General features: G+C 50.9%; 1 protein-coding gene across 2 annotated transcripts; it reads right to left on the bottom strand.

Moving 5' to 3' along the window:
- Nucleotides 1-8882: 8882 nt before the first annotated feature.
- Nucleotides 8883-13653, bottom strand: LOC120644097 (another transcription unit protein-like). 2 transcript variants are annotated; one of them, XM_039920651.1, is made up of 4 exons: nt 12936-13653; nt 9598-10966; nt 9331-9423; nt 8883-9208 (listed from the first exon to the last, which is right to left on the bottom strand). In XM_039920651.1, the coding sequence occupies exons 1-4, from the start codon at nt 13395-13397 to the stop codon at nt 9159-9161; spliced, it is 1974 nt and encodes a 657-aa protein (XP_039776585.1). In that variant the 5' UTR covers nt 13398-13653; the 3' UTR covers nt 8883-9158. The 2 variants fall into 2 exon arrangements, with proteins under 2 accessions (XP_039776585.1, XP_039776594.1); XM_039920660.1 differs by having other exon boundaries at nt 9331-9417.
- Nucleotides 13654-16152: the final 2499 nt, after the last annotated feature.

Here is a 16152-nt window from a genome sequence, read left to right as displayed (position 1 = left end):
GAAAAAAAAGTTTGAACTACAAAGTTGTTGAGCACTATATTTTTTATATAAAGTTTATCTCCATCCAAATTCATATGAAAGAAGTTATGATTTTTTGAAGATGTGCTGCCCAGAGAAGGGAAAATCTTCTGGTTCATTAGATCTAAATATTGTGTTGATTATTTGAGCCTGAAGATTATTTCAAATGAAAAAAGTTTGAGTTGTAAAGTTTTAGATGTTGTCGTGATCTACAATTTTTATCTAAATTTTATCTTCATCCGAGGTCATATGAAAAAGTTATAATTTTTTTAAGATGTGTTGTCTAGAGATAAGGGAATTACTGATTGTTGAAACCGGATAAGTGCAATGGCGGATCCAAGAATTGAGCATTGAGGGGGCTTATTTCTCCTTCTTTCTTCTTCCTCTCTTTTTCTTATTCTTCTTTCTCTACCTCATCCATAACAAAAAAATGTTGAGGGGACTTTGGGGGGGCTCCATGTGATGCATGGGGGTAGGGGGGCTCCAGCCCCCTGCCCCCACGCTGGATCCGCCCTTGGGCAAGTGCATTGCTATATGTCAGCGGTGGTCATCTCATGCAAATCCAAGTAGAATTTCTTATTAGGTGATAGGGAGAGGGAGGAGAGAGAACAAGTTGGTTGCATCGCGAAACAACCGCCTCATAGACTAAAATTTAGGACTATGAGGTCACTTTCTCATTATCGTTGTTGTTGCCATGCAACTCACAATATTTTTTTCTATGCACGAATTATGGAATTGTGTATTTAATATGAAGCATCTTATAAGACAATACTATATGTTACATCGTCTAAAAATGACGTTGCAATGCATGAGACCGCATTACACAAGGTTACATGCCATGTTGATCTTCTTGAAAGACCAACTGGAGTAGAAAATCTCGATCCTTTAAAAGGAAGTTGACGATATGGAAAGGTACGATTGGCTTGTGTGATGATTCACGATCCAAAGGACACACAAACACACATCAGATTACTGTAAGGGGTTCGGTTGTTGGCGACATTAGCTAAGACAATTGTTAGCCCGGTAGGCTATCAGCGCCGCGCCAAATCCTAGGGCACCAGACAGAAGAGACGAACCTGTAACATTCCGTAATTTTACGAAATGTTATTATCTTCAAAAATACGAAATTTTAAAAACTTTTTGCGTGGAAGTGTTAGTAGCTAGAATCACTTAAGAGATAATGCTATTCTTTCCCCAAATTCTTAGAATTTAAACTATAACTCTAACACAAGGACCTAAATGATAGTGTGCCACATTTGGAATTGGAGTTTATTGCCTCTACTTGTTTCAGTTTCATTTGGATGGTTTTTGTTTGAATTGTGTGGTATTTGATTTGAATTAGAACCATTCAAATCAAATACAAAAAACTAACCTAACCCTCTAACTGAAACGGGCCGAAACCCACCTAGCTTAACCGGCCCGATCAACCTACCCCCCGTTCGGCCCAGAAACCGGCCGCTGCGGCCCGGTCGCGCGCGCCCATGTGCGCGGACGCCCGCAAGGCCCAGCTGACCCCCCCCCCCCCCCCCCCCCGCGTCGGCCCAGCACCCGCTTCCCTTACCCGTTCGCCGCCAAAGGCCACTGACAGGAGGGCCCCGCCTGTCAGCTTTACCCCTCACCTCACGCCCGCCGCGCCTCCTCTGCTTTTTCCCCGCGGCGCGTCGCGACAGCGCGCGGAGCGCAACTCCCGCCGGCCAACTGCCCTGCTGACGCCCGCGTCTGCCCCCGCGGTCGGCCCGATTCCTTGCCGCGCGCGCTTCCCCCTTTCCCCCCGCGCACGAAAGCCCGCCGCGGAGTCCTTATGCCGCCACGCGTCCGCCCGGCGAGCCCGTCACATCCACGCCGTTCCCCGGCGTCCGGGCCACCCTACCCCTAGTGCCTCGTCTATAAAACCCCCACGGCCCCGGCGCCAAAACCCTAGCCACCTAGGGGTTTTCCCCTTCGCCGCCGCCGCCAAGAGAGAGGAAAACAGAGGAGGCAAGGAGGAGAGGAAGGGAGAAGAGAAAGGAATGAGAAGGACCCGCCGCCGGAGCTTCTCCACGCCGGCGACCCGTACCCCTGCACGACGTTGCAGCTTGGCACGGCACTGCCTCGGCCCGCCTGCACCGAATCGCTGCCGCACCGAGCACATCTCCTCCAGACCCGCCAGGTGAGCGCCGCCGTTCCGCCTTACCAAATCCCTGCTCCGGCGTGCTTTGGCCGCCGTTGAGCCGTCGGTAGTGAAGTCCTAGGAAGCCCCCATTCCCCTTGTTTGTGCGCCTGCAGGAGCCCGACGAGCCGCGCCGCTGTTCACTCCGCAACCCGCCGTTCCCCTGACCTAGCACCACCGTGCCTAGGGCGCGGTCGCGCCGCGGCCCAGGCAAGCCTGGTGCCCGCGCGCGAGTGTGCACACACCCGCGTCAAGGCCCGCCATGTGCGAGGCTGTCCCATCGCCGGGCCTCGCCGTCGCGACGCCTTTGTGTCGTTGCCGCCGCCGCCGTGGCCGCGCAGCGCGTGGGCCACGTGCGAGCGAACGTTGCGGAGCCCAAGCGAGGCCTTTGCCTACCTCGGCACCGTGAACCGCTGCCGTCGCTTTGAGTCGTTGCTGCCGAACCGCCATGGCCGCGCCGCCGCCTCGACGGCGTGCGCGCGCACAAGACTCGCCCAGGCCGCGCCCTTGGCCCTACCCAGTGACTGCGTGAGCGTGCCCACACCCAAGGATGGGCCCTTGCCCGCTCGGACGCCAGGCCGAGCCGCCGTTGCCATGGAACGTTGCCGCGCCCACGCCGCGACGTCGCGTTCGCGGCGTGGCGAGCCTGCCCAGCACAGGCAACACACACACGCACAAATGTGCTAGAGATCGCAACGGATCGGGAGGAGGCCGCACGGGATCCAGGAGTCGCCGACAAGTGGGCCAGAGTTGTCAGCCGCAGCGGGAAGAGAAGAAAAAAAGAAAAGGAAGAGGAGGAGAAACGGGCCCGGACCGGCCCAACAAGCCCAAGAATGAGAAGAGCCCAGGAGAACTTTCGGCCCGAAGACGCGATCCCTTTTTTCCTTTTTCTTTTTGCACGGCACTGACACGCGGGTCCCACCTGTCGATGAGACCCGCTGACTGACCGGTGGGCCCCCTGAGACCGGCGACCGCTGACCGTTGACTGGGTCAATGTCGACCTAGTCAACGATGACGTCAGCATGGGGCCATGCTGATGTCATCATACCCGACCCCCCTGATGACATCATGCTGACGTCAACATGCCACGTGGCACGCCCAAAGGTTGCCACGTGTCACTGACTTTCTTTTTGGTTTTTCGAAATCCTTTTATTATTTCCAGAAATGCTTTTAGGCTTAGAAAATTGATAATAAATCAACCGTAACTCCGAAAATTATAAAACCAGTTTCATAATTCTTCTAAAATCATGACCTACGCGTTAGAGTAGGAGTTGCTGTGTTTTGGATCTTCTTTTGAGGATTTTTGTGCATCTTTGCACTTGGACCCTTATATTTTTCCCGTAATTACGATTAGGACCTGACGCCGAGGAGCAGTCCGGAGGCTACGACTACCCCGACTTCCCGGAACACTACGAGGAGACCCCAGGTTCATGCGCATCCATGTTTTGAATACCTATTAGGCATTGCTTGCTACACACGCTACACCCCCAAATTGAGTGTTGAGATGAGCTTGCATAACCATTTATTACCGTATTCCTTGTTCCCATGTTTATCTTTGTTGATGTATGCTATTGCTACTATGTGTGTGTGAGATTGGGGTATGGGAATATATATATATATATATATATATATATATATATATATATATATATATATATATATATATATATATATATATATATATATATATATGGTATAGTCCTGGCGTGCTGGAAGATGCCTCCACATATACAGGAGTTGGGGATAGGTTACAGCAGGGCGAGCGGACCCTTTCTCCGACCTTAGGGTCGGGAGCTGGGGGTTGTGTGTTGGGCACAACCCTGTGAGCACCTGTGATGGGTGACGAGCACCTGTGGCGGTGCAAGGCTGTTCCCGTGGAAACATGAGTTGAGGAGTAGAGGAGGCAATACATGTAATGGGTGCCGATCGCGAACCGTGTTTACGGAACGCAAACTGTGGATGAAGATGCTCGCCCTTGTGGGATTAAGGACTTGACTTTGTGGCCCCGGTGATGGAACTATGTCAAACGTGCACACCACTTATCCTTTATGAGGGGGGACCCAGCCCGAGCTAGCTACGCGCGGCACCATTACTGCAAGAGGAGAGTGTCTCAGTGTCAGTGTCAGGGGGAGTGGGCAGGACCCTTTAGCCCCCGATCGCAGGATCCATGGAGATTCCATTCTAGATAGCTTCACAGCCCCGGGCGACCTACTACGGGAGGACGCACCCCAGACCGGGAGTAGGATGGTGCCGTAGCCGTTAGTTTCGTTGACTGGTGCCTCGGAGACAGTCGGAGTTGCTTGCCGGCTGGATTCGGGGCGAGTGGGTACAGGTGTACAACCCCTGTAGGGTGAAAACTATATATATATATATATATATATATATATATATATATATATATATATATATATATATATATATATATATAGCCGCGTACTCGGTCATATACAACTCTTGATCTGGCCCCACGAATATAGTTAGATCCACATATACTCTTCTACCTTCCTCTAGTCCACTTTCCTGCTCGGATAGCAGCTGAGGTGCGGGGAGAGGGAGTTCCCGCACCGAACTTGGGTAGTTGTTGTAGCGGAAGTTAGTTGACCGGGAGTCCGGGTGCCGGAGCTGCCCGCGTCTGAAGGTGAATGGATGACTTATTATAAATGCTTGCATAGGAAACCATAGACTTTTCCTTGGTATTGTTTTTTACCTTAATGCATCCACATATTGCTTCATGCGGATGGTGACGTGGACCTATCCCATCCTTGGGGATAGATTGGGTAGATGCAGGGTATGATTCGGAGTACGACAACAACGATGACGGTACGACTGAAGGCGTGCTACACTCAAGGATGCCTGTGGAGAAGAGGATTCCCGGAGGAGGACCAGCATGAAGAACTAGTTACCGTTATGCTTTCTGTTTGCACTTCAATTAGCCCATCGGGCTTGTACTCGGAGATTATTACTAACATCCCGAATGCTGTAATAAGTTAAACCCATGAATGTTCAGTAATCGCTGGTATGACTGTGATTTCTGCCTGAAATGAGTTCTGTATGTGATAGCGACTAATCCAGGGACTATCACGACGAACCCATCTGATTTAGCCAATGCCCCCCCCCTGTCCAACTCCAACTCTCGACAGTGGGGGGGGGGGGGCAACCTCTGGACACCCAAAACTGATGCCCAACCCACCAACCGGGGAGCGCGCGTGCATTTGTTTTGGATTCCCGTCGCTGTCCCGCGCGCGCACGCCTTGCGATCCGATGCCACCGGCTCTAGAGAACCTTGTCCGCACCCGCGGCGGCACTCGCGTGGTTAGACGCTAGCGCCCCAACACGGATGCGCCAATTGTTACACCACCAATGCAAGAGGGCATCCGGCAGCTGATCATCGTCATCTCTGGCTTAATCCCTTGTTAATTGAGGCCTCATTTGATGAACATGGCGGTGCCGGACAGACAACACGCTCTAACTGACATCAACATGACGGGCGCCGACGGCAGCGTCGCGCGTGCCCTGGTTTAATTAGCGGTAGCCACACCGTGGCTTGCGCTCTGAACTTTTGTCTGCAACCCATCGTCATGATCTTCCGGCAGCATTTGAGTTAGTTGTTGTTCAGTTGTTGCAAGTTTGCACGAGATGACCGGCAGATGATCGATTGGATGAACATGAACGCACCAGCAACAGATGAACACAAGACCGCCAGTGCCAGTGTGCCACCCCTGCTGATCTATCTAGTTATCTGGCCGGCCGCGGCGTGCCGGCGTCCGGCCTGCGACGACAAGATAAGAGCTACAGGTAAGTGAGTCTTTTAGGTTAAACATGTGGCTGCGATTAAGAAAACCAGTGGTGATCTGACCTGTTAGCTTGCGTTCTGGAGGAGCTAGGCGGCCCCGGCCAAAGCTGACGGTCGCCGTCGCTGGGCCGGGCCGACCGGCCGGTTAAACTAGCATTACTGCCGTCATCGCCGAGTAAAAGGAGCATTCTTTTTTACTTAAACAAGCGCAAAAGCAGCAATCGGAGTAAAAACCTTGTCTGATTAAAGAATCCAGTTCAGACAGCGACTAACTACAATCTGCAGGAGGCTACTTAAACTAACCCCCGGGTTTATAATTAGCTCGGCCGGGGAGATGACGCGGATGGAGAATAAGAGACCCCCCCAGGTTTGGTGGTCTGCCATTTCATCCATGGAAAGCAAAGCATCCGAGGCGGCGGCAGGTGCGCCCTCCCTTTCACCGGAAAGCTTGGCCCTTTCACGATGGATCATAGCCACACCCTGTCACCACACGAACCACTCGCCCTTGCTGCCTATATATACACACAAGCCTGCCAACACTACAACTCTACAAGTAGTATAGCTAGCTGCCAATCTATAGCTCATCTAGCATTCCATTTTTGCATCAGTTGTTCGCAGTGGCTCATGGGAGGGGCGAGCAAACCCTGCTGGAGAAGCAGGGCACGTGCTCGGTCGATCGGCCGGCCGGCCGGCAGCCCGCTGCATGTATGCAATGTCGATCGCAGCACGTGCGCTCCTTCTCCATCATGGATTCTCGCCCCATCGATCCATCGGCCCGAACGCCTCTTAAGCTAATGGGCGGGAGAGCTAATAAGCTCTCATCGGCCAGCGGCGGTTCGACGGCGGATGCGTTGGTAAGAAAACACAGCACGCGCGCAGCTCCTCCATTTCTTGGTTAGGCAGGAATTCGAGTAGCCGGAAACTAAAGTTTGGTGGTCAGTGGCAAGGTCATAGATGGTGGTCGACGAATCCTTGACCTAGACATTTGTCATTGAGAAGTCATTGGAGCTCGTTGAAACTTCCATGAAAATCTTTAGTTCTTGAGCGTGGTCATAATCTTTTTCGCTAGTAGGTTGTCCAAAGTAACACTAAGACGCATCGATTTGAACTGCTTCACCTGAAATTGCCAAGTGGCGCCGTATATATGACCATTCTCCTGTTAAATTAAAGTTGAATTCCTCGTCTCCGATTAGACACTTTTTTCAGCTTTGCATAAAGAAATGATTGTTTTTCTACAGTTCGCTGTCATTACAACATTTTTTTAGGAAACTACAACAAAATTTTCAGTCTGCCCCAACAGGGTTCGCTCCGTGGCCAGTATGGTATGCAGTAGCTGGCCGGGGGAATAGAACTAGCTAGCTAGGCTAGTTGGACTAGGGTCGTTAGCTCGCTCATTTAGCAGCATGGCGCAGGCTTGGATGTTTGAAGACTATATTTCGAGTAAATTATATACATACTAGTCCGGTGGTTCGATCCAGCAGAAAAGTAATTTAGACCCTATTTGGAGAGAATGCTGAAGCCATGGAATTTTTGGTGGATTGTGATCATGTAGGAAAATTTACTGCATGTTCTAACAAAGGATTGCACCATCTGAAATTCCCCTTGATTCCTTTTGAGATGCACGCAACCATGTACATTTTCTTTTGTGCCTCTTTGAATTTTTGTTTTGCATCCAAAGCCTTCACTAAAGATGTTCCTACTTTTTAAATTCTTGTAGGACTGCCAGTTCGTGCAAAATTAGTATATCCTATATGTTTTCTTAATCCAACACATGAAAATTCTGCATTTCAAAACTGCTTTCAGATACAGTCTTGTTTGGATACATTCATTCTTTCTCAATGCATATGGAGTGGAGTAGTGGAAAATAAACTAATTTTGCCAGTCAATGCCTCTCCTAATAATATGTATAGATTGAAAGGGGTGATGAACGAAGTACATGCAAATGAAGCCTGGAAACAAAAAACTAGGAAGCTCAGGTGTGTTCTTCATTCCTAGCCCATATACTGTTCCAACTGAAAGGTGGCATCTGGTCAAAATCACGCGGCAGTGTATGTACTCGAGATTGTTCACGACATGCCTATGTTTCCTTTTGCACATAGAGTGGCGTGAGAACTGAGATCTACACGTACCACAGAATCAGGAGATGCTTCTACGAGCAAGCAGAAGGCACCGATCGATGACCCGTGTTTTAGTACATCCCGGTTCCCAGAGTGTCCTATCGATTAGATGCTGGAGCTGGACATCTGTTCCTCCACGAGTGGCCTAATAATTGTGTCGTCCATTTCGCTGTTCCTAGCATAGTCCCTAGTTTCTAAAATCTGCACTGGCATCATCATATCGAAATGCATTAATCATCCATTTCGTGACAATTATTCCAACTATTTTCCCCAATGGAAATGGGACAGTGAAAGATTGTACTAATGTCAGAATCCCATGTTTAGGATCATGGGTGTGAAATGCATTTGCCCTAACCAACACGACATACTGTATACAAAAGTGTTCTTTTCACTGTCACGGTGCTACTACTATTATCAAACTCGACAATTCTAGGTAAAATAGTCAAAATCATTCTTGAACTATGGGGCTCGGCTCAATTTGGTCCGTCCATTTTAGTCCTTGAACTATCCTAACCGGCCCAACTTTGTCTTTGAATGTGACGTGGCACGCCACATAAGCTACTCCAGTCACCGCTTAGTCAGTTTGGGGTGTGAAATATCCTTTTTACCCTCCATCCATCGAGCAGGTTTAATACAAGCAACTTCCAGCCCGCATTGAAAAGCACTGCTATTTTGTTGTGGCTGGTGGCTGGTGCTGATTTGTTGTGAGATAAAAGTACTGCCGGCTGGCTGGTGGTTAGTGCTGGTTTGACGTGAGAGAAAAGCACTGTTAACTGGTTGTAGCCGAACATAGTGGATAAGAACATGTACCAGAAAAAACTGGAGAAGATTCAGAACTTCTCCATTTCTAGCCTTTCATATGCATGAGTACAAGGGATGGATCTGTACAAACAACAGTAAATCTACTGTTAATGTATACATCTGGCCGAATAACAGATCACTCCACAGAAGTCGTACCGGCATCAACAAGGAAACAGCACGTAAAGCACAAGTTACATCATCAGATTTCACTCAGCAACCTAATTTTGAAGCCTTTATTTCTAGAATTTACAGCGGCTACACTGGCAACGCCTTGAATCAATCAACCCCTTCCACAGTTGAGCGATCTAAATGAGAAGAATGATCGTGGAGCTGCAATAGCAAAATCAGAAAGAATCCATAAATTCGGTGCCAGAGAGAAAAAAAAATGGCCTACTAGAAACTACACAAAATGCGTGTCAAGACTTTAATATAGGCAGCAGAAACATGTTTACCTTTGGGCGATTTCTCTTGTGGAACTATCTCAGCTAGTTCAGATTTTGCAGGAGAAGCAGCTACAAGGCTTTGCAAAGAGCAAGCAGCTGAAACTATACCAGCCGGTTCAGTCGTTAGCGTCATAGTTAAAGAGCACAGATTATGAAAAGAGCAGGTAATAAAGTTCTGTATAAATTTTACGAACACTTTGTTTTTTAATAAAAAAATCATATAGGGATGCTAAAATGGCATGAAAAAAATTCAAAAGAAAAGAGCATTGAAATTACCTCGTGGGGACACCGCGTAGCCATGGTCTGTATCATTCCTATCATCAAAGGCGGCATCCGAGGAGCCCATCCTGGGCTTGATCGAACCAGCGGACTGCCACCCTCCGCTCGTGCTGTCGTCGTCCGCCAGCGAGGGCACAGACGGCGACGGGCAGTCGATGACGGTGACCTCCCGGCCTCTGTTCTTCTTGCCGAAGCTCAGGAACTTTTTGAATCCCCTCACCGCACCTCTCGGCGACCGCACCACGTCGGAGACCGCCCTGCTCCCCGCGCTGCCCGGCGTCTTCGGCGTGCTCTTCTCGGCGCGCTCCTCGCGCTTCTTCCGCAGAAGGACGGCATCTGCTTCTAGCAGCCTCTCGATGGACTGATCCCGAGAGCTGCATGATGGCCGCGCGCTCATCAGCCCTGACCTGACAGAGAACAAAGACTCGTCGGAGCTCTCTCTGGCCGGCGCTTCCTCGGCGTTCGTCGTCGCGATTTCCGCGGCGGTGGCGTCGGCTGGTGCCGGCATCCCTTCACCATTCTCTTCGTTTGTCCTCGTGTCTGAATCTAGCGCGGCATCCGAAGAACCAGCCAATTTCAAAGGTTCAGGAACCGTCATGGCTTGCTCCTCGGCGTTGTCCTTGTTGATGTAGACGTAGCTCGGCTCGGTCTCCGAGTCACTGGTGATCTCTCCGCTGGGAATGGGATTGCCAAGCTCGTCAGGAGAGGCGTCGACCTTCTCTTCGCAGAGTTCCTCGACGTCAGCGTTTTTCGCTTCAGGTTTGCCATCTGACGCAGCTTCGACCACCTCGCCGCGATCTGACTCCGGCGAGGCGTCTCTTCGCTCGTCCGCTGCACAGCCGCCGCCGCTGTCGTCCTCGACGATGAACGGCCTCGGCTGAGAAACGTTCGGGGTTTCGCCATGGGCAACACACTCGCTCGAGCTGCTCTGCACTGACGCAGGCGCATCGGCAATCGGCAGAACAGCCTCTCTGCTAAGAGCCTCGAGGCCGCCGGAGCTAGCCCGTCGGGGCAGAGAGCGCGGCAGCTTGGGCCCCGCCGGCGTCGCTGAGACGTGTCCTCTGACGGAGTTCTTGCGACGCAAGGACGTCTTAGGTCTCGCCGTCCCGGAGGTTGTCGCCGTCGACGCACCGCCGGCCGGGCGCACTCGGTTATCTTTCCTGCCTTCCGCGGAGGCGTGTGGCTCTGACGGCGGCGGTTCTTGCGACAGCGCCCGCCGCCTCCCGACGTCGGAGCGGTTCCTGTTCGTGGTGATGGAGGACGAGAAGCTCCTGGTCCGCGCGTGCTTCTTGCCGGTGATCCTCCTCGGAGCAAGAGCAGTGTCCGAGCTCCTTCTCTTGTCGTCGTCGTTCCACTCAGTTTCCCTCTGCACGGGGCATGGCGACCCAATTAAACAAACATAATCGTATGAATTTATATTTTTAGTGGAATTTTAAACCAATCATTAAATTTTTTTCCATGCGTAAAATTCTTGTGCACCCTAAAGCCAACCCGACAAACACAAATTTGACATCTGTGCAAAAAGTATGCCTTAACCAAATGACGAAAAAAATATCTTTTGTACTTTTATTTAAAACAAAAGTAATTATTTTAAAAAAATATTATTGATCAAAGATGAAAATACTTAACTTTTTTTAAAAATAAATTGTCATGAGTCCTATAATTTTCTGAAATTCCAGCTACGAGTCAATGGAAACAATCACCTGATAACGTTAAAATTTTCAACCAAAAAGTCAGATTAGCCGACCCATATATTTATATGCGACAGAGACGCAACGTGCTTGAATGACACGCACGAATAACATTTCTCCCGGGTCTTCAACTTTCGGCAGCCGACGCGACACGGTCACACGGACGGGCTCGTGTCACGAAATGTTGACTCTTCCACACGGCAGCATCTACTCTGAAGTCTGAACGATCCAACCCGCGCTTAAGCGGAGGCACCAGTAATAAACCATGGATACGATAAGCTGACGAGGTTGAACACCAGCACGGCGTACGTGATCACGCGCGTGCATTCAATCGCGTCCCCATACGATGTGATATGCTGTACAGGGATAAGTTGCTGTCGACAACCAAAGTCTGAACATGATGCTGCCTGCCCTGACCGACCTCCAAGGGCAGACCACGCGGACGGAAGGCTTCAGAGAAGGGATGGCCATTCGGAATCTGAGGAGAGGAGGCTTCAGGTTCTAGGCGTGACGTGCTTTTATTGACGCACGGAATCTGGATGCTACTGCTGCTGGTGGCCAAGTTCTGCTCCCAAACTAATTGTTTGTCCACCCGCATTTATTTTTCTCTTTCTCATTTGCCTTTTGGAAATGGTTTCTTCCTCTCAACTTTGGAACATTCGAATTTGGACATCGCATGAATGTTGTGTTCAAGGAGTGCATGTTCGTTCAAAAAAAAAGAAAGACAGAAAGAAAGAAAGGAGTGAATGCTGAGCTAGGCAGGCATCATGCATGCATGCTGAAGAAAGGAAGCCCGGAATTCTACTTTTTGCTGGACGTTAAGAACGGGGAAGAAGTCCATATCACCCCCTCAACTTTTTGGGAGGGACTACATAATCCTCTAACTTATGAAACGGTCTATATCACCCATGAACTTTCCAAAACCGGTCAAATTATCCCCTAAATCAATTTTGAAAAATCATAGTAAATCACAGAAAAATCATAAAATAAAAAATCCAATTGTGTTGGACGCCAAATGAGTAGAGCTACACAGTGAACATATAATATGGTATGCTTCAGTACATTTTTTTACAGTTATGAAGAAAAGCACAGATCTAAAGCTACAGCAAAAAAATACTAAAGCATAGCATATTATATGTTCACTATGTAGATCTACTCATTTGGAGTCTAACACAATTGGATTTTCCATTTTATGATTTTTCTCTTATTTACTATGGTTTTTCAAAACTATTTTAGGGGTAATTTGACCGTGTTTGGAAAGTTCAGAGGTGATATAAATTGTTTTATAGGTTGAGGGTTATGTAGTCCATCCCATAATTGAGGGGGTACTTTTTCCTTAAAAGCGGAGGGAAGATACCGGAATGTGTCACATCGAATCATCGATGCGGCGCCCACCCTATACCCATAGCTCGATCATCGCGAGGATCAAGTGGAATCGTATGAAGACCAGCTCCATACGCAAACCGAGGCACGGTGGCAGCAGCGCTTTCCTCTTCGAGGAACGAGATGGAACCGTTCAAAAATGACCCGTTCAGGGAGGGATCGGAAGGAAGCCAAGAAGAGACGGCAACGTGTCGTGGCGAACAACCGCGAAACAGAAAACGGGCAGCTTGGTGTGGTATGGCACGTAACAGAATTACCTACCTCGTCTCCGGCGGCCGCGCCGCCGTCCGTCGTGGTCGGCGTCGGGTCGCCGCCGGGCGCCCTCTCGGCGCCAGCCCCGGCGCGGCCGGTGAGCTCGAGCTGCGCCCAGAGCGCCTTGACCTCGGCCTCCTTGCGCTCCATGCGCGCGCGCCACCCTTCCCGCAGCCGCTCGTCCCTCCGCCGCACGTACGCCTCGTACATCCTCCCCCTCACGTCGCTGCTGCCGCCGCCGCCGCCGCCGCGGCCTCCCGCCTCATCAGCCTCCGCCGCCTCGTACACGCCGACACCGCCCGTGCCGTCGTAATAAGCGGCGGCGGCGGCGTCGCCGTCGCGCTCGCGCGCCGCCTTGCCGCCCCGCTCGGCGAGCCGCTGCTTGTACCCCGCGAACTGCCGCTCCAGCTCGGCGGCCATCGCCCACAGGTCCACCGCCTCCTCGCCGCCGGAGCCGAGGCCGCGCGGCATGGTCCCGGTCGGTCGGTCGTCGATCGCCGCGCCGGCCTCGTTCGCGCACGCGGTTCGTCTGGTCGTCACGTCGGCCGGCTCCTGTGCACGCGCGCGCGTGGGAAGCAATGGGACGTGGCGGTGGCTCTCAGCTATAGCTCTCGGGGTCGGATTTTGACTTTGTGGTGGGGGGAGGGCGGCAGGGAGGGGAGGCGATGCCCCGGGCCGGCCGGCGGGAAGGTGGTGGCCTGGCGTCGTGGGGCGCACGCGCGGGCGCGCGGCGGCGACAGGTGTGGGACTGTGGGTTCGTTTGTTAAACGGACGGCCGCCGGGCGAGTTGGGATTATTTGGGGAAGCCTTCCGCCTCGCGGTCGCAGGTTGGCTTGTAGGCTTGACGGTGACGGCTCGGGGTGGGGACGTGGGCGGGCCGGCCCCGCGCGGACTTGGCGTGGGCCACGACGGCCTAGATTGGCATGCCGGTGGCGTGAGCGGTTAAATAGGCTGCCCCAGTTGTCTGTCCCGGCGGCGAGCATGTAGGACGACGCCTTCCGCCCACCGATCAACGCAATTACGCAAATACCGACTCACCGAGGGAGGCGGGTCAGGTCACATCTCGCAGGGCGGGCACGTAAACACGGCGCGCCGCGGGGGCACGCACGGTGGAGTGCGCGGCGCGGGGTCCGGGTGACATACCTTGTGCCGCGGCCGGTGCGTCGTCGCCCCCAGCAGACAAAGATCCGGGTCTCTTGCGCGCGACGGTGCGCTCTGTCCGAGAGAATATGAGATCGAGCCCGCCGGCCGGGCCGGTACGAACACCCCAGAACAGAAAGGGCCCGGCTCGGTTGCGTCCGCCTCTGGTGCTCATTTACGCGCCCGCGATCGTGTCAGGGGCACCCGATGCGGGGCGACCAGCCACACGCTTGTACGTGCCCGCATTTACGCATTCCTGCCGGGGCGCCGGGTCGCGTCTCGCTGCCCGCCTCTGGTCGCTAGCCTGCAGCCTCTGCGCCCGATCAGCGCCCGCCCCCCGTGAAGAAGTTTATCCCCTGGCTGTACTGGACGCTAGAGTAGCCTGTGCTGTGCATGACTGCATGGGATGCTGCTCGCTTTTATGCTGCTAATGATCGTGCTACTAGCGGTCACGGGAATCTAGCGGCACGACATCAACAGGAAGCAAGGGCCAGGGCACGGACTGCCAGAGCTACTGACGACGACCATCCGTCTTCGGAAATTCCCCTGTACCGGTTGCGATGCCGGCCACCGGACGTTTTACCTGTTGCTGGTCAGGTCGCTTCGGGGATGCAATGGCTTTTTGTGACTTGTGAGCGTGAATGGATGATGAGCCATTGACCCGGGGGACATGATGTTCAGGTATCAGGACTCAGGAGCCAGGACATGTCGTAGCTGCTACTCGGGCAGAGCTCAGTTGGGGTGGTTCAGTGTGTTCTCTCGTTCCATAGCTGGGGTTAGATACTCTGATCGAATGTTGTTTAAACCTTTTCTTTTTTGAAAACAAACCAGTAGAAGATCTGTCTGTTATATTAAAAAGAAGGAGGAGCCTGATAGACTAAAGTACAAAAAAAGAAAAAAGTCCCAAGAAAAAAAAATAAACACCTTTAGTTAGAAGGCCTAAGTGCTTTGCACCAGCCAAACTCCAAATCGATGCTTCTCTCGTCGGTCAAATATACGTGTGTTGCACTCTTTCCAAATCTCCCAAGTGGCTAGGATGATCAATGATCGCACTTCGCGCCGTGGTACGCCCACCAATATAGCCATGGCCGACCACCAAGCATGAACAGAGGAGGTTACCTCCCATAATATTGGTTGAAGTCTTGCATTGCTAGCCAATCCGCCAGCTGTGTCCAAATGTCGGGAAGTTGATGTAATAACCGAGTACTTCTTAGTCATAGCTTTCTGTGGCTAGGAGAGTGGGACTAAAATATCTTAAACTGATGTTGTAAAAGACATAAACTTTGTTTCTCTGAAATCGATCTGATCATCCTTCTTTCTAAAAAAGAACCTCTGATCGGATTTTGTTGGAATGAAAAATAATTTTCTAGCCGCTTCAATTTCATAACGAAACACTATTCTATAACGTGAGCTGTTAGATTTTACACCGAATATCCTTGAATTTTGACAGGGACATGTGAAATTTATTAACTACACGGGATGCCACAAAATAATTGAGACTTTGACCAAAGATCCGATGGAACATATGAAGCTTTAGCTGTTTAACTATAGGCCCTGTTTGGATGGCGCTAGAATTCTAGCACACACATTTTTCGAAAAAAAATCTCATATACATGGAGTACTAAATAAAATCTATTTGCAAAATCTTTTTAGGGATGAGTGTAACTTTTCGCAATAAATCTAATGACGGCAATTAATTGATAATTGGCTACAGTGATGCTACAGTAACCATCCTCTAATCACGCGGTCAAAGACCTCGTTAGATTCTTTAAGATTCCTAACGCAGGGGTTCTAGAGTTAGTTTTGCAAACTGACTTTATTTAATACCTTTAATTAATGGTCAAAGTGACTAGCATGAACTTCCTAGCATGAACCAAACAGGGCCATACATCCCAAAAGATCTACATTCATAATTTTACACATTTATTAGGATTTATAACCGTGAAGTTACTATACTTTAAACTTTTTTTTTCATGGGAGAGCCGAGAGCGTCGTTTGCTGACTCCTTGACTCTTGGTTTACTGAAGTCCAAAATAAGCCATGTCGTACACTGTACTGTAGGCCCAGCTGTTGGTACACTTAACCC

The sequence above is a fragment of the Panicum virgatum genome, chromosome 1K (genome assembly GCF_016808335.1).
Source record: "Panicum virgatum strain AP13 chromosome 1K, P.virgatum_v5, whole genome shotgun sequence".
Lineage (NCBI taxonomy): Eukaryota > Viridiplantae > Streptophyta > Magnoliopsida > Poales > Poaceae > Panicum > Panicum virgatum.
This window is presented reverse-complemented; position numbering and strand designations above follow the sequence as displayed.

Bases quoted from the DNA above. Each gene is read 5' to 3' on its own strand.
- LOC120644097 (XM_039920651.1), bottom strand. From the start codon at position 13,397: ATGCCGCGCGGCCTCGGCTCCGGCGGCGAGGAGGCGGTGGACCTGTGG. The intron at 10,967-12,935 runs GTAGGTAATTCT...TGCCCCGTGCAG, and splicing joins GCGCGGCCGCCGGAGACGAG to AGGGAAACTGAGTGGAACGA. The intron at 9,209-9,330 runs GTAAACATGTTT...TTGCTATTGCAG, and splicing joins ACAAGAGAAATCGCCCAAAG to CTCCACGATCATTCTTCTCA.